At 34.3% G+C, this 24,290-nt stretch overlaps 1 protein-coding gene across 2 annotated transcripts in view; it reads right to left on the reverse strand.

Moving 5' to 3' along the window:
* Positions 1-24,290, reverse strand: part of osbpl10b (oxysterol binding protein-like 10b) — a 72,047-nt gene that overhangs the window by 39,885 nt on the left and 7,872 nt on the right. Inside the window, exon 4 of one of the 2 annotated variants that reach the window (XM_073847242.1) lies at positions 15,023-15,256. The exons of the other annotated variant lie outside the window; for it this stretch is intronic. Within the exon in view, the coding sequence (XP_073703343.1) occupies positions 15,023-15,256 (234 nt within the window). The remainder of the gene's footprint in view (positions 1-15,022; positions 15,257-24,290) is intronic. 2 annotated transcript variants of the gene reach the window in all.

Genomic DNA, 24,290 nt, shown 5'->3' on the forward strand with positions numbered 1-24,290 from the left:
CTCCAGATAAGGCACACAAAAGCCCGCTTGGCCTTTGCAAATGCTCATCTGGACAAAGAAGAAGACTTCTGGTCTTCTGTTTTATGGTCAGATGAAGCAAAAATTGAATTGTTAGGCCACAATGATGTAGCCTTCATTTGGCGTAAAAAAAGAGAAGCCTTCAAACCTAAGAACATCATCCCCACTGTCAAACATGGTGGTGGGAACCTTATGTTTTGGGGGTGTTTTTCAGCCGGTGGACCAGGGAACCTAATCACAGTAAACGGCACCACAAAAAAGGAGCAATACATCAAATTTCTCAACAACAACATCAGGAAGTCTGCAGAGAAACTTGGCCTTGGGCACCAGTGGACATTTCAGCACGACAACGACCCAAAACACACAGCAAAATTGCTGAAGAAATGGTTAGCAGACAAAAACATTAACGTTTTGCAGTGGCCCAGCCAGAGTCCTGACTTAAATCCAATTGAAAATCCGTGGAGGAAGCTAAAGATCAGGGTGATGGCAAGGAGACCCTCCAACCTGAAAGAGTTGGAGCTCATCGCTAAAGATGAATGGGCAATAATAACAGTGGAGACATGCAAAAAGCTGGTCAGCAATTACAGGAAGCGTTTGATTGCTGTAATAGCCAATAAAGGCTTTTCTATTGATTATTGAGAAGGGTATGAATAATTTTGGACATGCCACTTTTTGTTCAAATGTAAATAAAAGATGAGTAATATTTTTTTCCACAATGATGCTTTTTGTACATCGTCTTATTATCTTTTGGGAGAAGCCTGTGTCATTTCCGGTCAAAAAAAAACTTGCTGGTTGAATAAAAGTAACTTTAAGTCGGAATTTGCCAGGGTTATGAATAATTTCGGGCTTGATATATTATGAATATATTTATTTTATATTTTCTTTGTAAATTATGAAACTTTATGTAAAAATGTGTCCTGCATTTTCATGTCACTACTGAAACAGTGCATTTTTTAGTCCATTGGATGAGACTGATTTTAACTACATCCCTACATTTATGATCATTTTGAGGTAAATGTGTTCAAAACTTTCTGAAAGTACAATGTGAGAATTAAATGCACAATCACTAGAAATGTGTACCTTGAATATTATACATTTGCATACATACAAATGTTTGGAAAAATACTTTTTTTTTCAAGATGTTTCTAACTCTGACTTAGTAGAAAGGCTCATGCACATTATACAAGAATATCAAGCTGCAAAACTCTTCAACAATAAAGCTGACTTTGACTAAATATCACAAAGAAATAAAATAATACATATTGACGTAAAGAAGAAATGAGAAGTGTAGTACAATAATCTAATCCAGGGGATTTTATTCCAGGTGTCAGATTTAAAGCAGATTGAAACACCTGTAATCCTCCTGGAGTGAAAGTAATCTCTTGGATTAGCTCAATCCTATCTTCTTCTCTGCACAAGTGTTCAAAACAAACCACATGCTGTCACCAGCATATCCCTCAGACTGAAAATATGTGACATATTTGGTGTATGTTACTGAGTTTACCCTTATTGGGTTTTTATGAACACTAGTGTGTGTGTGAAACACAGGATGTTTCGTGATAGAGCACAGAGTTGTGAAGCGAGTCGTGAGGGAAAAGTTTGTAGTGTTTGCCACTTCCGTTTGAGTCTGTCATGAGGGTAATGACCACGGGCTTTTGTGGTGGTGTGGATATTGAGCACCTCTAATGAAAAGCAGACAGATAGCCGAAGAGGAGCAGAAACTTGCAGGATGTGACTCATCACTGTAGGCCGCTCAGTACACACACATTACTCTCTCTCTCTCTCTCTCCTCCCTCCATTCCAACACTTCAGTGATTGCAACACTATTTCAGCACAGCTGTAGTTTTAATGGAGGAAACTTACACTCTTAAAAGGAACATCAAGATATCATATTTGCCTCTCTGAAACAGATAAAGTTTTGTCTAAATATAATAAACACTGAAACAAATAAGATTATATAAACGCTGCACAAGCACTACCAGTCAAAAGTTTTTGAACAGTAAGATTTTTAATGTTTCTAAAGAAGTCTCTTCTGCTCACCAAGCCTGCACTTATTTGATAGAGTACAGCAAAAACAGTAAAATTCTGAAATATTTTTACTATTTAAAATAACTGTTTTCTATTTGAATATATATTCAAATGTAATTTATTCCTGTGATCACAGCTAAATTTTTAGCATCATTACTCCAGTCCTCAGTGCCACATGATCCTTCAGAAATCATTCTAATGCTGATTTTGTGCTCAACAAACATTATTATTGTCACTGTTGTGCTGCATTTTTTTTAGAATTCCCTGATAAATAGAAAGTTCAAAGAGACATAATTTAAGCTTTCATCTGTAACATTATAAATCTTTACTGTCATTTTTTGATCAATTGAATGTATCCTAGCAAAATAAAAGCATCAACTTTTGAAGAGTACTGTATAAAAATTAAGCTTTTAAAGAGATAATTTATTGTAAAAAAAAAAAAAAAAAAAAAAAAGTTCTGCCATTATTACTCACTCTTGTTGTTGCAAAACCTGTATGTTGTTACTTTTAAAATATTTTTTTTCCAGACACTTGAAATGTTATACAAAAATGTCTGTGTGAAATTTCTCCACAATTTCTCCTTTTGGGCTCCAAGCACAAACCAAAGTCATACAGGTTTAGAACAACCTAAGGGTGAGTAAATGACGACAGAACTGCTGTTTTCAGGAAAACGATCCTTTTAAATGTGGTTTAACAGGTTAGACATTGACGTCATCTTTAAATAATTGACTGAAACAGGGATATCACAACCAGCTCTCTGTACGACAAGCAAAATACTTTTGGGATTTCTATAATAACTGTCCTGTCTGTCTGCTACAGCATGGAAAACTCTGAGCACAGAAGAGGTTTTGCGGTTGCTCATAACCCAGCTCTCATGAAAAATTGATCCGTCTCTTTATACTCTCTCCTTGATCCATTTTCTCTTTTTTTAGTTAGTATTAAAGGAAAGAGACAGGCATCACAGCTGTCACCTGCTCTCAGCACAGAATTCCCATGGACCCCTGCGCACAGGTTCAGTACTGATCAAGATTCAGGAGCTGAGAGATCACACACTCAAAACTGTTGCATAATGTTGAGAGAAAAAGACTAAAATAGCATTAAAGGGATAGTTCGCCCAAAAATGAAAATTCTGTTATCGTTTACTCTCCCTCATATTGTTCCAAACCTGTATGACATTCTTTCTTACATGGAACAAAAAACAGTATTTAGGTTTGATAAATTCCTTTAAGAGTATATAATAATCCATTATTTAAGAGTAAGTAAGAGTATGGTGGTCTGTCTTCTATATTTTAGAGCAGGGGTCACCACACTCGGTCCTGGAGGGCCGGTGTCCCTACAGAGTTTAGCTCCAACCCTAATCAATCACACCTGAACCAGCTAATCAAGGTCTTATTAGGTATACTTGAAACTTCCAGGCAGCTGTGTTGAGGCAAGTTGGAGCTAAACTCTGCAGGACACCGGCCCTCCAGGATCAAGTTTGGTGACCCTTGTTTTAGAGGTTTGGACTATATTGTTTAAGTAGTGACAGATAATTCTCAGGGTGTGTTACTCACGAAGCGATATTGTAGAATGAACAGAAAATCAATTTGTTGTACTCCAGCTCTTTTACGTACTTTGCCCTCTCTGGTCCTTCCTTCACAAAATCTGTCTTTCTTGTCGTATCTTTTTCATTTTTCACCGTCAAAATGTTCATAGCAAGAAAGGTTACAGTTCTATCAGTCACTCTCCATCACTGTCACTTTTACACACACACACACACACACACACACACACACACACACACACACACACCATTTCTTTTTCTCTCTTGCACATGCTCTTATAGAACATGGAATGTCCTTGGAACTTAACTTTGGCTCCAAAAAAAAAATTAATTCAAAGTTTGCGGTCTGTAAATCTCTTATGCTCACCAATGCTGTATTTAGTTGACCAAACATACATAAAAGCAGGCATTTATGAAATATTTTTCAAATACATTATTTCATTTTTACAAATTTATAAAAAAAAAATGGTAAATAACTGTGTTTTAAAATAAATAACTGTTTACTATTTTAATATATTCATCATTCTGATATGCCTCTTTTAGGGCTGTCAATTCTACGGTAAACAGCGAATCGATTCGATTCACAATTCATAGAGTTTTGATTCAATTGAAGAACAATTTTTGCAAATTCAGAACGATTCGAATTTGAGACGATTCACAATAAAATTGGATGCGATTCAATTCTGCATTCTGTAAGTGTATTTAAATGGTCCCCCTAAATTCTTTATATGCTTAGTCAGGGGCAAATTACACTGCAGCCTTTATGGAGTCAGAAAGGGAGGACAAAAAAAAAAACTGGCTACTGTTAGATGTTAGTTTAATGACGCTATGGCATGACATATAGCATATGTAGATTGACCCTAGTGAAAAATAATATATTTAAAATACATTTATTTCAAACTAAGTATAGTTCAAATCTATTAACATATTTACTGATATATCCCTCGAGACCTATTGATATACAATTATACTTAGTAGCTTACTACATGTACACAATACCAATTTCTTAATATTAAACCTAAAATGTATTTTAATGTCACTATTGATGAGGATTGTAAGATCTTTGAATAATTAAGGTCTATAAATGCAAGCTATTTAAAATTTACCTGAAATATACTTGCAATAGTTCAATTTTAGCACAATCAAATATAGGCCTTTCTTCAGTTCATCTTTAGTTGGACTTCAGCACTATACTTACAATTTAGCACACTTTATACCAGTTTAGTATATACAAGTATTTTATTAAGAACACAAACATGTAAATGTATTTGTAGTATAGTTAGCATTAAATACATTTATTTCAAATATATTTTAGTGTATTTATTTCTCACTAGGGTAGCCTATGTAAGCCACGATTTGAAAGTAGGCTATCCTGTTATCTATTATTTAGCATACTGTGAATGTATAGGGTAATATTTAATGTCAAACCTTTGCATGATGTGAGCTTTTCTTATTTTCATAAAATAAAATGCTACAGCATTTAAACTTTTCCTTTCTATCTGCGAATGATGATTCTGATTATGTAGAACGCAACTTTCACGCATCTGATTGACAGTCAGATAAACATCGCGCTCCTATTTCAAGGTTTTTGTTAATTCAGTGGTTATTTTAACAATTTCCTTCTTATTTTCAGTTTAACGGCATTAAGTTAAGTCATTTATCATTCAGTGGAACTGACCTTATGCACGGAGCGTTCTTTAGAACTTCCGCATAAAGATAAGCCAGCTCGTAAACTTCCGCTGAAGCTCATTTTAAATGTGCTACATATTAGATGGACACTCTTGAGACTCATCTACTGCCTCGTTCTTATCAGAAACTTTGTTTGACACCCCTGTCTTAGACAAACAACACTTTTCTTCGATTGTGAATGGATTATGTAGAGAAAACGAACAAAGTACGCTCATATTACGGCACAGTACAGTTGACCGGAAATGACTTAGCTGGCTTGTCTAAACAAGGAAGTATTTCGTGCATATGGTCAATTGTGTGTGTGCTTTTAGACACTTACATTGTTTTTGCTCCGTCCAAACGCGCAGCCTTCAACTGCTCAGTTAACGTCAATGGTATGACTGAGAGCCACTGAAAAACTACAGAAAAGTAAAACTACTATATATGAGTTGTATATATGGGTAGTATGAATGGAATTCGGAAGTACTACATCCGCCGCGTTTCCACTTTCCGCCATTTTTCGAATAACGACTCCTCTCCTGGAGCCTGAAGTGTCCATGGTATGCGTACTGCAGAATTCGGGAGGAAGCAGTAGGTCATCCGGGTCATCCGCCTACTGTATTTCGAATACTATGAATTTGGACATACTACTTGCCTCACATACTGTTTTTCACATTCTATATAGTAGGGAAGTATGCGATTTCGAAGTCTTGATCACCTTGAACCAAACACATCATCAACACATCCTTATGAAAATTATCATCTCTAATATTTGCTAATGATTTCTGTGTGAGTGCAAATTCCACTTACACTTGTTGAGGGGAAACAGTGTGACTAATTGCACATCAAGCCATGGATAAAAATAAACACAGCCGAATAATTAAATTGGCAACAGTTTCATGCAACTATAATGGCAGTCACTTCAATTCAGGAAGCCTTTCTAAACCGTATGTAAAGATAACGTGTGTAATTTCTTAATTACTCTGTAAGTTACAATACTTTCTGCTATTCTGGCCTAAAATGCAGACTGTGCAATACCATTCAGAAAATGTTCATTTTTATGTTTGAAAGAAACTAATACTTTTATTCAGCAAGGATGTATTAAATGAATCAAAAGTGATCAGACTTCAATGTTGGGATAATAGTTTTCCATTTCAAATAAATGCTGTTCTTTTAAACTTCCTATTCATCAAAGAATACTTACAAATATTAAGCAGCAAACCTTTTTTCAAAATTAATAATAAACAGAAAATAAAAATGCTTGTATGAGCGTTTTTGAGTTTAGTGATGCAGAACAGAAAACTTTGAACATCAGAGACTCTAAGCTAATGCGCCTGCCTACAGAATATGAAGTGCTGATGGAGGAAAGAACTTTTAGCAAAACCTCAAAATATACTATAAAATATACAGAACTCCACCTGCTGAAAAATGTATTTGAGATGAAAGCAAATGGTGTGAAAATGAAGAAAATGAGTCGCGGCTATCTCCGGTCGGCAAAGAAGAAGAGGTCTCTCTGTGTCTGGTTGTCTTTTCAAAAGCACAGGCGCTAGCCACATCTTTGACTGACAGCCCGGAGATTACCTCTTTTGAGCTCCATATCAGCAGGTGTAAATGGGCCTGGATGAGTTTAAATAGACGTATGGGAGTGGGTTGGCTCCACGGCCAGAAAAGATGATTTAGTGGGGCTCGACTGAAGACAGACGAATGAGAGGAAAATGGAGCTACATATAAAGAAAGCGCTATTGCACTCACTTTGGATGGACAGTTACCCCATAATGAAAACGCTGTCATTATTTACTCACCCCTAAGAAAGTCATACGGGTTTAGAATGACATGAGGGTGTTTTACACTTTAGAAGAACTATCCCTTTAAACATGCTTGCCAGCTTCACACCCAGTGAAATATACTGCCTAACACGCTGGCAAGATATTCAGAGAGATTGCTAATAATAATTTCCACCTCGCTGCTTAGATGCACACACATTTTATGAATCTCAGCTGGTTTCCAATGACTTGCTGCATGTTTCCTTTGGACTGTCAGCGAAAGTGACAGTGTAGCCTAATTCGAGGACAAAAAAATGGCCTTAGAGCCAGAAAAAGCAGCTGGCTGTCAGGAAAATGTCGCACCAGGGTCATACAATCTGACAGTTTAAAACGAAGCATAAAACAAGTCTCTTAGATATAATTCTTTGATATTTATAAAATGACGTATAAGTGGGACCTTCTTTAGTTTAAAGGTGCACTAGAATGCACAATATTTTAAATTGATCTACATAGAAGGTATATGGGATAGGAAAGGGCAAAAATTCTACAGAAACGGTTTACATGTTCATTTACAACCCTAGAATTTGTTCCTAGAATTAGCTCTGCCCTGATTGGCTGTTTCACAGAGCGGCTCATTTCAGTAGCTGGCACATGGAGGAAAATATATATTTAATCACTGAGCCCGATCTGGTATTAATACGTGGGTCATTGAAACTGCCGTTTTAAATGCACGATTATTTTACTTTCACTTTTTAGATTTGCAATTGCACATGCTCTGTGTAACTTATACTACAGCAGCAGTACTTACCACATATTTTACAAGTTTAGATGCTTGTTAGTGATGCTCAGGATCTGTAAATCATTCGCTATCGTCCGTGCCGCCATCTCTCCTTACTCTGTTTATGTGGTAAGTGAAACCTTATGTACTGCAATGTAACAGGCTAGCGCTAGCAAGAAGCTAACCGTGTTCCTTTAGTGCAGTGTTGTTTTCGTCAACGATGACGAAATAATTTCGTTGACGCCACTTTTTTTCATGACAATAATGAGACGATGACGAGATAAAAATGGCTCGTTGATGACTAAAACATGACGAGACGTGTGTGAGTTTTCGTTGACGAGACGAGAATAGACGAAAATGTTAGTGGGTGGTCCGTCAGACGTTTAAAATGCATGACATTTCTGCTTATTGTGCATGCCAATTAAAACCGAAAAAGTATCTGCCGCTATGGCAAGCCGTTTTAGCAATAAATACTCTTTGCCATACTAGTATGGCAAGCCGTTTTAGCATTCCATCCTTGTTTGGTTACGCTCAACACGTCACATTGTTGTCACTCAGACAGACAGACGATTAACCATGATGGCGGCAGTTTGCACACAGGGTGGTCGCAAACGGTGAGAGGACCTATGGGTGTATTTAAAATATATGTCTTTTATGTCTAAAACCATTCCTTCATTATTGTAATTATTGGTGAAAATAGTCGATCCGGAAGCTCACATTGTGTTGAACTATAGATCTGCTATTTTCACAATTTATAAGTGACAATACCAAACAACAAAATACTTACTGACCTACATTAATTTGTTAAACGACTTTTTCCCCTTTTTTTGACTAAAACTAGACTAAAACCTTTTTGACTTTTCGTCGACTAAAATTGGACTAAAACTATCACATTTAGAAGTGACTAAAATTTGACTAAAACTAATAAGCATTTTAGAACATAACATTTATTCCCATGATCTGCCATTTTCGCTATTGTCCTTGCTTTGCTTTAGTTTTTGTTTTGTTTTTTAGCTGCAGAACTTCGGATGATTCAGCTATGCAAATGTTGTGGGCAATACTATTAATGATCATGACTTTAACATCATAGCCTGTGTTATGTTAGGATTAGCCTATTTTTCAGTGGTCTTTTGCAAACACCAGATTTATATAAGAAGGAGGAAACGATGGTGTTTGAGACTCACGGTATGTCATGTACATGTACAGAACTGTTATTTAACTATTTTAAGGTAAATACAGTTTTCCATTCTATGGCACCTTTAAGACTATGTTTTGCAAAAACCTTAGGTTTGGTTGTCCAAGTTGTAGATGTGTTTGTTTCTTCATCAGAAAAGATTTGGAGAAATTTAGTATAACATTACTTGTTCACCAATGGAGTCCAAACTGCAGATAAAAAGATCACAATAATCCACTTGATAATCCAATTAATGGAGTTGTGTTGATTGCTTGTGGATTATTGTGAAGTTTTATCAGCTGGTCTAAGTGAGTTTTGGGGGTACTATTCCTTAAAGGGAACCCTGGGAATTAATACACTTACACTTGTATGGCTTAATAGAATGTAATTGATGTCTGTCACTAAAATATGCACTAAAAAACCCATGTTATTTAAAAGATCCTTTCATCATTTTACATATTTTGGATTATGGGGGGCGCCATTATTTCAATGACATGAAATGGTTGCACTTAGTGAACTACTGGCGCTACCTGTTGCTATTTTTACCGCAACACAACTCGGAAAATAAAATGCTGCTACGATGCCACACTGTGCTGCTTTTGGTTGCAATTTTCAGTCAAAGCGGAACAAGAGAACCGATGTAAGTCTGCACTGCTTTCCTAACAATAATAAGAGGAGAAATAAATGAGAAGATGCCTGTGGACAAATACAATTTCCTAAAGACCCGCGTGTATGTTCTCTCTACTTCAGCCCTGCCTTTGAGGCTTTTAGTAGAACACAGCTACTGAAAAAGCTTACAAATGACAGAGACAAGAAACTCTAGATGCCATCCCGGCAGGATGTAAACATGCAGACACTTGTCATGATGCCGCAACCACTGAAGGACTTTCACAGCGTGGATTTCACTCGATATCCCGGGGAGTTTAGACTTTTTTAGACTACGGCATTTGGTTTAAGTCTACCCTTATATCCATCACCACCTTTAAGTAGGGTTGGGAATCGAAAATCGATTCTGCTTCTGGAATCGGATACTTAGATAAAGAATTGGATACTTGTTATAAAATTAAAATTTCGATTCCTCGTTTCGATTCCTGGGTGCATTTTTTCATCTAGTGATCTGCCAGAACCTTCCGCGCGTGCAATCTGCAAGGACCTTATGTGGTAATGTAAACATCAGAGTGTACAAGATGGATCGCGGTAAGCGTTTTAAAGTGTGGCTATGCTTTGTAAAAGCTACCACTGCACGCAAACTTCATCTTAGATATCTGCAAGGGACAGATGTTTTAGTCCTGCGCCCGCCCGCTTCAGAAGGAATATATGTTATTTCATCCCGCAAAAGCCCACATAAAAGTAACTTATACCCCCGCGGGAAGACAGGTATCTACTTCATCTCTTGGCTGCATGAAACAAACCCTCCCGCTAATGTAAAGGCAAAGATGATCGGAGTAATAGTAACGAACTCGCACGTGCCTAATGTATTCATTCTTGTATATCAGAGTCGTACATTAGGCACGCATAAGTCCGCTGTTGATTCACACCACTATTCATGCTTTCGGGACTCTGATCCATAGTATTTTTGCGTGAAATTTCAAAATATTTGCATAGTTTTCAAAATGAATGTCCTGTGAGTGTTTTATAATGAATGCTTACCCATAGAGGTGGATCTTGTAAGGGTCAGTGGTGTTTATGCACATATGAGCACCAGCATCAACAGATTTAGAATGTATTTACTGTATTTTTCATTTATATATTTATTTTATAATAAATACAAACAGTAGATATTCAGTCACTTAAGAAAGAGTACTCTGAAGTTGTGAAGAATGTCTGAATTAAATAATTTAAGTGCTTTAAATCTATGTATGTACACTGTAAAAAAAATGCTGTAGTTCTGCAGCTGGTTGCCAGTAACTTACTGTAGATTTTTAATTTATGTTATTTACTGGCAACAGTTTGTTCAAAGTTAAATGAACATTAAACATTAACAAGTCTTTGTCTTTACAGAATAAAACTATAAAATAACAACCTACTGCAAAGCATTCTGGGAACCAGAAACCTTCATCAACCTTTTTCTGTTTTTTTCCTTCAGATTTTGGTTCCCAGAATGCTTTGCATGAGGCTGTTATTTTAGTTTTATTCTGTAAAGATAAAGACTTGTTAATGTTTAATGTTCAATTAACTTTGAACAAACTGTTGCCAGTAAATAGCATAAATTAAAATCTACAGTAAGTTACTGGCAACCAGCTGCCAGTAATACTGTAATTTCTACAGATTTTGTTTACAGTGTATATACATGTTAAAAAGTTAGAGCAGAGGGTTTTCTTTTAAATTCAAAAGTATAGTTTTAATTTAAAGTTTGTTTGAATTTTTTTTTATAACATGAAGGAGAAAAATAAAAAGGCAAAACAAATGTTTTGGTTAATAAAAAAGGTTCAAAAATAAACACCTTTAGAGGAAATGTCAGGCATAGGGCGGCCTTGCAAAATTTAACCGAAAAGAAGGGGGGGCCCTGGAATAAAAAAGGTTGAGAACCCCTGAAATCAGAGGTGGGTAGTAACGAATTACATTTACTTCGTTACATTTACTTGAGTAAATTTTTGGGGTAACTAGTACTTTTAGAGTATATTTAAAGATACGTACTTTTACTCTTACTCAAGTATAGTTATAGTGAAAAAACTTTTACTACGCTACATTTGATGGCGTTCCTCCATTACTGTCCTCAGAAACGTGTCGTTGGAATTTTCTGATAAAACCGGATAAAACTGCTTTAATGCTGCTTTGTGTACAGCCGTTACTAGGGAAACCGTAATATTTCAGCGCTCCTAAAGCGCCCCCTCGTGACAGAGAATGAATTTTTCATTTCCAATACATTTTTTTCAGCTGTTTATGGTCAAATGATTGCAATTATCGACCCATATTTTTATGCAGCAAAAGAGTTGTAAATGTAAAAAGTTAAGGTGCCTTCTACAAATCTAAACAAGTACAGTAATATTTATGTTTTAAATAAATATAATAAATTATATACTCAATTTATCCATTTTAATTTTATAAAGGATGAAATGCCATAGTGTAAGATATTTTGTTTTTGTGTGAAACTGTATCTGAATTTTAAATCATGCCATTTTATGGCTTAATATTCTACTTTACATTGTCCAATCCCATTACTGTTAATTTTACTTGTTCAGATCTTAAAAAGGGTCATAAATTGCTTTAAATTAATATTTAAAAATTCTGCAGATACACTAAATGAAATAAATATAATGAAATAAAATTACTTCCTTGATATTTGTTTATATTTGTGTATTAAAAACATTTCTTGATTAGACTCTTATCTGATTTTCTATATTTAAAAAAAGGTATTTTTTTTATTTGGGCTAGTTAAATTCATTTTAGGGCTACCAAAATCTGAAGAGTACCTGCCCGAAGGGCTACTAGAAATTTTCAGATTTTGCGAGCCCATTATATATATATATACTTTACTTCAGCCTATGTTTTCAGGGAGTTTCCAAACAGTTTGAAATTCAGGGTCTTCACTTCATATCAATCAGATCAGAAGTAACTAGTAACTAGCTACTTGAGTACTTTTTCCATCGAATACTTTTTTACTCTTACTCAAGTAACTATTAAGATTGTTACTTTTACTCTTACTTGAGTAAATATTTCCATAAGTACTTGTACTTTTACTTGAGTACAGATTTTGGGTACTCTACCCACCTCTGCCTGTAATAAAATAATATGTTGCAAGCAAGTACTGAAAATGTGTGATATATTAATGTTTGACTTTTGTTGTTGTTGTTGTTGTTGTTGTTTTACTAAACTGGAATCGAAACTGGGAATCGAAAAAAGAATCGGAATCGAAATTCAACCCTACCTATAAGCTCTTTTAGTAGCTGTGGTCACCATATCAGTATTTTATATTCCAAGTTGTGTTGTGGTAAAAATAGCAACAGGTAGCACCAGTAGCTAGCGCAACCATTTCACATCACCGAAATAATGGTGCCCTCCATAGTCCAAAAAATGTATAAAACAATGTGGATTTTTTTAAATAACATAAATCTTTCAAGGGTTTTCCACTACATATTTTAGTTTGAGACATAATTTATGTTATATTAGGCCATACAATTCTTAATACCCAGGGTTCCCTTTGAGTATTCATGTGTATCCTACGTATAAGCAATAATAAGAGTGATGCTAGTCTTACATGAATGAGAATGACTGAAACCTGTGTAGTTCTGAGTCAAAACTGACCATTTCTAACATTCTCACTCCACTGTGAGATATAACTGCAACAATGTCAAAACAATGTGATGACAGGTGCTTCCTGCTGAACAGCCATTTTCTGATGCTGACGCAGCACTCACAGGCCAGCCGGGTTGAGACGTTTCATAAGGGAGTCAGCTCAACACTGCCAGTGCTGCTGACTGCATATTGAACTGCCGTCAACCTTCAAAGCTTAAAGCAAAAGACTGCGTGCTATGTATTTAAATACTAACATGTGACAATCCAAACTCTTTGGCAGAACAGACGATCAATGTTTAATATTTAACACTTTGATGCATTTCAACTACCAATGTGGACAGACATCAACACAATGTCTTGCTAACTTGAATATAAAATTTTCTTTTGATAAATGGAATATTGTTGCAGAAACATTCAATGTAAATATGTGACCAATGTAAAGTTACATAGATTTTGTAGAAGTAAAACTGATTTTTGAGAGACCTAGAAGCAAAAATTACAAACCAATATTTTTGCAGCTATTATTTTTGTTTATTTTGGTTGATTTTATACTTATTTTATATAATTTTATACACTTTATATAAAATGTTGAAGACAAGCATATATTATAAAATTAATATAAAATTGCATACAAATAATATGTAATTAAGTATTATTATTAAATCTAAAAATATAATTACATTTTAAATATTTCATGTGTGTGTGTGAATATACATGTGTGTGTGTGTGTTAATTTTATATTTATTTTTTAATTTCACTACTAATTATATTATAATTATATACTATATGTATATTTACTTACAATTTTATAAATGTTTTTAAAAATAAATCTTAAATTAACAAATGAGCAATCATTAAAATATTTATGTAACTAAAATGTAACATTTACAGGAAAATGCATATAAAAAAACTTAGAATATAAAATTAGATATAAAGTTAAATATGAATATAATATATACAGCAAGTTACATACATACTTTTATATAAAGTTATATAAAATATATATAATATATGCAAATACATATGTTCATTTTATATGTATTTTTTAATTTCACTCTAACAAATTATACAATTTTATACATTTTATATATAATTGTATAATTATATATTGCATATTTTCTCACAATTTGACAAATATGTTGCTAAAAATAAATCTTAAATTAACAAATGAGCGCTCAATGAAATATTTATGTACCTTAAATGAAACATTTACAGGATAATAATGCATTTAAAAAACTATTATAATGTAAAATTAGATATAAAGTTACATATAAATATAATATACAGCAAGTTACATATATAATTTTATATGAAGTTATATAAAATATATATATATATAATATATGCAAATGTATATGCAAATGCATAGGTATGTTAATTTAATATTTATTTTTTAATTTCACTATAACAAATTATAAAACTGTATACATTTTAGATATAAATTTATAATGATATACTACATATTTTCTCACAATTTGACAATTATGTTGCTAAAAATAAATGTTAAATTGACATCTATACTTAAATTAACATTTTTTTCTTCAAATTACATTAATATAATATATAATATATATATAATGTAATTTGAAGAAGAAAAAAAATTATAAATTATAATATATATATAAAATAAAATTTTTAAAACATGTTTTAAAAAATATATGCTAAAAAAAATTGAAGCTACAAATATTGACAGGCCCAAAATCTGAAGTACTAGTCTGTCCCCAAAAAAATCCCTAATTTGCATCAGAGAGACACTACAAAATATCTGTGTTTAATCACCATGGCTAGCTCTCTCTGCCTGACACTGTCCGTACCTCTTTGACCTGGTGCAGTCCTGCAGGATGCTGACTACAGGCCCGATGGCTGGCGGTGGGGGACTTGTGGTGGGTGATGGTGATGACAGAGGCGGGCGTCCCATGCTGGGGGGTCTGTCTTTGGACGGAGATGGAGGAGCACTGTGGGACGGGGTGCGGGTGCAGGGAGAAACTGCGGGTCCGGCCGGAGGAGGAAGAGGAAGTAGTGTTGCAGGAGGAGGAGGAGGTGCAGCCCTGAAAGAAATAGCAGCAATGGCAGCAGCAGGAGTGAGGGGGAAAACAGGCGCTCAGGCCTCTCTTCCCCACGGGCACAGACACCGGCCCTGTGCCGCCAGCACGGTCTGCCATCACGCAAAAGAGCATCATCGGCCTGACACCACCAAGACAGCAGCCACATTCAGACAGGGAGGGGGAGAGGAGGCAAGGGCAGTGCATGGTGGGAAAAAGTGCAATATGAGACGGCAGAGAGAGGAGGAGAGAGCTTCCTGTGGAGTACTGTTCTCCACAGCAGAGAGATAAAGGTTGTCACTCGTTTGAAATGCTTTCATCTCTAAAAGCTCTTCGGCACAACCTGAGAACTGCAATCTCATTCCATCACAGCTAATCAGAGACATCATTTGTCTGTGATTCACAAAAGCATTTAGTGCACTGCTGATGAAAAACTGCACAAAAGCAAGTATCTAACGCGTACTTTCACAGATGTCACTAAATTGCAAGTCTAACTAGGTTTATACTTTTGTTTAGGACTGTGCAAAACTTTCTTACACAATTACTGTGGAGTTTGGGGTGTTTTTTAACCACATGGTTTCTAGGGTGTCTTGGATGACTGGTTAACTGGCTGAAGAACAAAAAAGCTTTCTATAATATTCTTATTTCTAGACATAGTTTAGGTCTATTCTTTAATATTTTTTTTTAAATTGATACTTTTATTCAGCTTTAAATTTAAAAGTGCTAGAAAAGTATTAAAGCCTGTTTCTACCACCGAATAAAAAAAGGTAATTGTGAGTTTATATCTCCCAATTCTGATTTTTTTCTTGCAATTCTGACTTTTTTTTTTTTTAATCATAATTGTGAGATGTAAAGTCTAATTCTGAGGGGTGTATATATGTCCTCAGAATTTCGAGTTTATATATCAAAATTCATGCAATAATAACAACTCGCAACAATAATAACTCGCAATTGTGTGTTATAAAGTCAGAATTGCTAGATATAAACGCACAATTTTGAGAAAAAAAGTCAACATTGCAAGATATAAACTGCCAATTCTGAGAAAAAAGTCAACATTGCAAGATATAAACTGGCAATTCTGAGAAAAAAAATCAGTTTATATCGTAATATTCATTCATTTTTTTTACGCAACTGCGAGTTTGTCAGGCAAATCTGAGAAAAAGTCAGAATTGTATGTATATTACACAATTCTAAGAAAAAAAGTCTGAATTACGAGTTTATATCACGCAATTCTGAGAAAAAAGTCAGTTTATATCTTTACATCTGTTCATTTTTCTCACAACTGCAAGTTTATATCGTGCAATTCTGAGAAAAAAGTCTGAATTGTAAGTTTATATCACGCAATTCTGAGAAAAAAATCAGAATTGTAAGTTTATATCATGCAATTCTGAGAAAAAAGTCTGAATTGTAAGTTTATATCACGCAATTCTGAGAAAAAACTGAATAGCGAGTATATGTATATACTTTTTACATCTATTCGTTTACTTTCTTGCAACATGAAAATGAGAAAAACGTCAGAATTGCAAGTTTAGATCACAGTCGTAAGAAAAAAGTATGAATTGCGAGTTTATATCATCACGTAATTCTGAGAAAAAAGTCTGAATTGTATGTATATTACACAATTCTAAGAAAAAAGTCTGAATTACGAGTTTATATCACGCAATTCTGAGAAAAAAGTCCGTTTATATCTTTACATCTGTTCATTTTTCTCACAACTGCAAGTTTATATCGTGCAATTCTGAGAAAAAAGTCTGAATTGTAAGTTTATATCATGCAATTCTGAGAAAAAAGTCTGAATTGTAAGTTTATATCACGCAATTCTGAGAAAAAAATCAGAATTGTAAGTTTATATCATGCAATTCTGAGAAAAAAGTCTGAATTGTAAGTTTATATCACGCAATTCTGAGAAAAAACTGAATAGCGAGTATATGTATATACTTTTTACATCTATTCGTTTACTTTCTTGCAACATGAAAATGAGAAAAACGTCAGAATTGCAAGTTTAGATCACAGTCGTAAGAAAAAAGTATGAATTGCGAGTTTATATCATCACGTAATTCTGAGAAAAAAGTCTGAATTGTAAGTTTATATCACGCAATTCTGAGAAAAAACTGAATAGCGAGTATATGTATATACTTTTTACATCTATTCGTTTACTTTCTTGCAACATGAAAATGAGAAAAACGTCAGAATTGCAAGTTTAGATCACAGTCGTAAGAAAAAAGTATGAATTGCGAGTTTATATCATCACGTAATTCTGAGAAAAAAGTCTGAATTGTATGTATATTACACAATTCTAAGAAAAAAGTCTGAATTACGAGTTTATATCACGCAATTCTGAGAAAAAAGTCCGTTTATATCTTTACATCTGTTCATTTTTCTCACAACTGCAAGTTTATATCGTGCAATTCTGAGAAAAAAGTCTGAATTGTAAGTTTATATCATGCAATTCTGAGAAAAAAGTCTGAATTGTAAGTTTATATCACGCAATTCTGAGAAAAAAATCAGAATTGTAAGTTTATATCATGCAATTCTGAGAAAAAAGTCTGAATTGTAAGTTTATATCACGCAATTCTGAGAAAAAACTGAATAGCGAGTATATGTATATACTTTTTACATCTATTCGTTTACTTTCTTGCAACATGAAAATGAGAAAAACGTCAGAATTGCAAGTTTAGATCACAGTCGTAAGAAAAAAGTATGAATTGCGAGTTTATATCATCACGTAATTCTGAGAAAAAAGTCTGAATTGTAAGTTTATATCACGCAATTCTGAGAAAAAACTGAATAGCGAGTATATGTATATACTTTTTACATCTATTCGTTTACTTTCTTGCAACATGAAAATGAGAAAAACGTCAGAATTGCAAGTTTAGATCACAGTCGTAAGAAAAAAGTATGAATTGCGAGTTTATATCATCACGTAATTCTGAGAAAAAAGTCTGAATTGTATGTATATTACACAATTCTAAGAAAAAAGTCTGAATTACGAGTTTATATCACGCAATTCTGAGAAAAAAGTCCGTTTATATCTTTACATCTGTTCATTTTTCTCACAACTGCAAGTTTATATCGTGCAATTCTGAGAAAAAAGTCTGAATTGTAAGTTTATATCATGCAATTCTGAGAAAAAAGTCTGAATTGTAAGTTTATATCACGCAATTCTGAGAAAAAAATCAGAATTGTAAGTTTATATCATGCAATTCTGAGAAAAAAGTCTGAATTGTAAGTTTATATCACGCAATTCTGAGAAAAAACTGAATAGCGAGTATATGTATATACTTTTTACATCTATTCGTTTACTTTCTTGCAACATGAAAATGAGAAAAACGTCAGAATTGCAAGTTTAGATCACAGTCGTAAGAAAAAAGTATGAATTGCGAGTTTATATCATCACGTAATTCTGAGAAAAAAGTCTGAATTGTAAGTTTATATCACGCAATTCTGAGAAAAAACTGAATAGCGAGTATATGTATATACTTTTTACATCTATTCATTTACTTTCTTGCAACATGAAAATGAGAAAAACGTCAGAATTGCAAGTTTAGATCACAGTTGTAAGAAAAAAGTATGAATTGCGAGTTTATATCACGCAATTCTGAGAAAAAAAGTCTGAATTGCGAGTTCTTATCATGCAATTCTGAAAAAAAATTGTTTATATCTTCATATCTATTAAATTTTTCTCGCAACTGCGAGTTTGTCATGCAAATCTGGGAAAAATATCAGAATTGTGAGTATGTATCATGCAATTCTGAGAAGTGTGAGATGCAAATTCACAATTGCGAGGAAAAAAAATGTAAAAATTGTGAGGTAAAAAGTCTCAATTTTTTTATTCAATGGAGGAAACAGGCTTCTATAGAAATTGCATTTATAAATGCAGGGGAAAAAAATCTTGAAAACTACGGTTTCCACAAAAATATTAAGCAGCAAAACTTTAAGCAGTAATAAAATAATAATAATAAGAAATGTTTCTTGAGCATAAAATCAGCATACTGGCCTAAAAGTATGGCGAACACCCATAAAAGAACATCCCTAAAAGATCAGATTGCCAAATAACACTGGAAATCAGTCTCAGAACAGCTACATTCCCAAACTCATGCTCTATGTATATCAAAATGATTCATATCAAACAAACATAAGAGAATGTGTTTAATAGCACCTGTGCATTCTTGAGAAACGCAAGAGAACATTGCTCCCCTGGGTGTTGCAAAACGGACTCTTGAAGGAAGATCGCACTCTTTGATACGACCCAAAATGAGACTACACTACCAGGTTTTCTGTAGGCGGCAATGAGTATTTTATTCAGGTCTGATGGAGCTCCTCCAGCCTTATGCAATTGCATTCTCGGAGTCTAATAGCAGTCCATGGTTCAGTCATCTGAGATTTTAACCCTGACTACCAAGTTACGTAAGTCTTAGACTATACAAAATTAAACTCTAGAAATTTAGAAACAATTGATTTTTTTGTTTGTTTTAGTGCTTTTGGTAAACCATGATACATTTGTATGATTCTTTTAATAAAAAAAAGCAAAAAAAAAAAGCAACAAAGTATTGAAAAATAAATCTTTTGTAACAATGTAGATGTCTTTACTGACACTTTTGTTCAGTTTTATGCATATAGAAGCTAATAATTCTCTGCTAACATAGTAGCAGGTAATCAGTGCAGTGAAATATGAAATACTAATATATAGACCAGCAGCTATGTTAAAGCATAAAATAAAAAATAAGCACAGAGTGTAGAGAATGCATGAAGCATCTGTTGCATGCATTATGGATTCAGTCATTAAATGAATAAATATAACACACTGCTAATGTAATATATTTAGCCTTGGGCCGATGATGAAGACCAGGCCCAGATTTGTGTTGTTTCAAATTACTTTGCTTATAATGTGATTAATCAAAGAGACTGCAAGGTTTTTTTCCCTTTTTTAGAATACATTAGCAGCTAACATTGGCGTGTGTTATTAGACTGCCATTTGTTGGCCATATATTGAAAATGAATGCTAATAGAAGTCAAACAATGTTTTAGGCTCAAGGCTAAATTCCATTCCATTTAATCTGCGCTCTAAATTAGTGGATAACGCCAGTCTCTCTCATTTGTAAACATTTTCATTTTCAGATCTGACTGAAGTTATCATTATTCTGCCACTCAAGGGCGCTGAAAATTACAATAAATAATTGGACACAACACCACCTGTCTAAAATAGTCTGCTGAATGCATATTACTGCACTTAAACATCCATTTGAATCTTTTTCAACCAGCAAAACAAACATTATGCATCTTGAGGCATGATTTAATGACATGTCTTAATGGAGGTGAACGCTTAAAGTTTAACTCAGTAAAGGTTAAACATACAAATCACTGTGTGTCTAAAGTCAAACAATAGTGGGAAACAGTGTGAGACGCAGTGTGTTTTTGTCACATGATATGTGAACTGACACAAGAAATATAAATCTGTTTCTCCCGTCGGTATCAGTAAGGAAAAAGATAAACCATGCCATGTGGATAGAAGAAAAACAAGACCACGCTTACAGTAAATGATCATGTCAGGTGAGCTGTCACATGCATAAATCATATGCCTCCACAGAGCTACTTGTTTTATTGCTCAATGAATTATAAAAACCATAACTAACTGTGGATAACAAGCAATTCTCTATATAAGAGAAAAATCTTATATCACGATATGAGTAATTTCATTTCACGGTAACAATATACAGTATCTCACAAAAGTGAGTACACCCCTCACATTTCAGCAACAATTTTACTATATCTTCTCAAGGGACAATACTATAGAAATGAAACTTGGATATATTTTAGAGTAGTCAATGTGCAGCTTGTATAGCAGTATAGATTTATTGTCCTCTGAAAATAACTTAACATACAGCCATTATTGTCAAAATAGCTGGCAACAAAAGTGAGTACACCCTAAGTATGTTGTTTAACCATGCAAAGCCACATGTCCTATTCATCAAGTTCATGTTTTTGTCTGCTTGACAGGACCATACAAAGTTGTGTATCTTGTATTAGAGCAGTTAAAATGAGGCGCTTTAAGTACAATTCTCTTATACTGACCACTGGATGTTCAACATGGCATCTCATAGCAAATAACTCTCTGAGGATTTGAGAATTAGAATTGTTGCTCTCCACAAAGATGGCCAAGGCTATTAGAGGTTCAGTAACACCCTGAAACCGAGTTACACTCCAGTGGTCAGGGTCATACAGAAGTTTTCCAAGATGGGCTCTATTCGGAAACAGGCCTTGCAAAGGTCGGTCAACAAAGTTAAGCACTTGTTCTGTGCGTCAGGTGCAGAACCTGGCTTCCAAAAACAGACGCATAAGTGCTGCCAGCATTGCTTTAAAGGTTGCAGAAGTAGAAGGTCAGCTTGTCAGTGCTCAGACCATATGCCGCACCTGCAACAAGTCGGTTTGCATAGGCATAGTCCCAAAAGTAAGCTTCATTTAAAGCTGGCTCACAAGAAAGCCCGCAAACAGTTTGCTGAAGACAACCTGCCCAAGAGCATGAATTACTGAAACTATGTTCTGTGGTCTGATGAGACTATAAGATTGGCTTAGACGGTGTCCATCATGTGTGGTGATGCCCCTGTGAGCAGTACCAAGAAAACTGTGTCTTGTCAACAGTCAAGCATGGTGGTGCTAGCATCATGGTCTGCACATTGACTCCTCTAAATTATATCCAAGTTTAATTTCTATAGTACTGTCCCTTGAGAAGATATACTAAAATAAATTGCTGAAATGTGAGGAGTGTACTCACTTTTTTGACATACTGTATAAAAAAAACTACACTAGAACAAATACATAAGAAATGCTACATCCATTGTATAAAGTAATCAAATGCTTAAAAACACTGCATATTCTAAATAAATTAAATATATATGTCTTCTTATTAAAGGTACAAAAGTGATTTAGTCAAGAGCAGTGAGAGATTTGATCTCTTTTGCTGTTTGATTAACATGAATGAAAGACAGCAGGAATATTAGACTGCTATCACTTTAAGAGCTGCCCTGATCCAATATACTGTTACATGTGTTTTCTTTCTTAGCTGTTTGCTTTCACCTAAGACCTAGATTACTGTGTTTACGATGGCACTTGCAAAGATGTGCATTTTGACACATACAAGTGTGTTTATTTAATCGTTCAAGGCAATTTCAAGGCAGTTGACAAATTTCTACTAGTTAATCGTGTCTACAAGTATATCGTCCACCCCATGTCAATGTACATTTTTTTTTTAAATGTCACAGATGTCACAACAATGCAGTGTTGTTATTAGTGTGTTTACTATTAAAATCATTTTCATTGACTGAAATAAAGCTGAAATAAAATTAAAAACAGTATGTTGATGTATTAAAATTACTCAAACTAAAATTAAAAATTGGCTTATATTCACCTGTTTTATCACCCATCAAGCTAAACTGTGTAGAAAAGTAGCACATATCTACCAATTAAAGGATAAGTTCACTTCCAGAATAAAACATTTCTGATAATTTACTCACCCCTATGGGATCCAAGACGTTCATGTCTTTCTGTTTTCTGTTGCAAAGAAATTAAGGTTTTTGAGGAAAACATTCCAGGATTTTTCCCCATATAGTGGACTTCAATTGTGGCGAACAGGTTGAAGGTCCAAATTCCAGTTTCAATGCAGTTTTAAAATGCTCTGCATGATCCCAGCTAAGGAATAAGGGTCTTACCTAGCTAAATGATTGGTCATTTTCTTAAAACAACAAAAATGTAAATACTTTTTAACCACAAATGCTCACCTTGGGAACCAGCCCAACCTCACGCATTACGTAATCACGTTGGAAAGGTCACGCATGACATACAAAAAAAAAGGTAAAATAACGATGTTGGGCGATTTTGAAGTTGGAGGTAAACATTTTTTTAAAACATTTGATTGATGATTATGCAATGCGTCAAGATGTGCATGTGCATCGCAGAGCTAGTGCAAGACGAGCATTTTTGTGGTTAAAAAAAAAAATATATATATATTAGTGGTGGGCCGTTATCGGCGTTAACGTGCTGCGTTAACGTGAAACTCTTATCGTGCAATAAAAAAAATATCGCCGTTAATCTATTCTCAAATTTGGGTTGGGAGCTGTGTCTAAACTATGCAAGCTATGATTACTTTCACCTTGATAGTTTAACGCGGATGTATACCAAAGACTATAGAATATGGTCGCGCGTTTAAGTCTCCTCCGCCAAAACACAGACGGAATCGCGTCGTCCTCCATTCATAAAAACCGAATCTACTATAGCGAAATGCCACGTAAATTCGTCGTTTTTTGGATTCATAAATCAAATCTTGGTCTGTCACTTAATTCAAATCGCGATATGGACTAGTATATGTGAAAACTGAAATGCAAAAAGACCGTTTTAATATGAATCCGATATGTTCCGTTTGCCTAGCTGTATGTATGCATGGCGGAGACAAGCGTTTACTACACGTATACTGAAACACACGTGACGCTCCCGGTAAATTTTGGCATTTTCATCTCACAATAACAGATAAACTCAATCTCCCAAACGGCTGTGAGTGTCACTTTTACCGTTTCATTTGAGAAAACTAGCATCATATCATACTGTATGACACAGAAACTTCACGGCAACCTGTCAAAATAAAAGTACGGTGTAACATGTAATGGGTTGGGTAGGTGTTGACGTTAAAAAAAACACAATCTAATAGGTAGAAAAAATAATTTCATTGTTAGTTAGTAAACACAAGTACATCTAATTGAACATAATTTATTTTCATCAACAAATTATCATAGAACAGCTTTTTGAGCTTTATGATCCATTCTCAAAGACTTACTTTTAGTCATTATTTGGGTAGCACACATATTCTGAATGCCTTCAGCAGAATTCAAATTAGCCATTTTAATCTAGATTAAAAAAATTAATCTATGCCCACCCCTAATATATATATAGAATATATATATATATAGAAAATGACCATTCATTTAGTTAGATAAAACCCTTATCCTTTGGCTAGGATCGTGTAGAGCCCTTTGAAGCTGCACTGATACTG

The sequence above is a fragment of the Garra rufa genome, chromosome 9 (assembly GCF_049309525.1).
Source record: "Garra rufa chromosome 9, GarRuf1.0, whole genome shotgun sequence".
In the NCBI taxonomy this organism is placed as follows: Eukaryota; Metazoa; Chordata; class Actinopteri; order Cypriniformes; family Cyprinidae; genus Garra; species Garra rufa.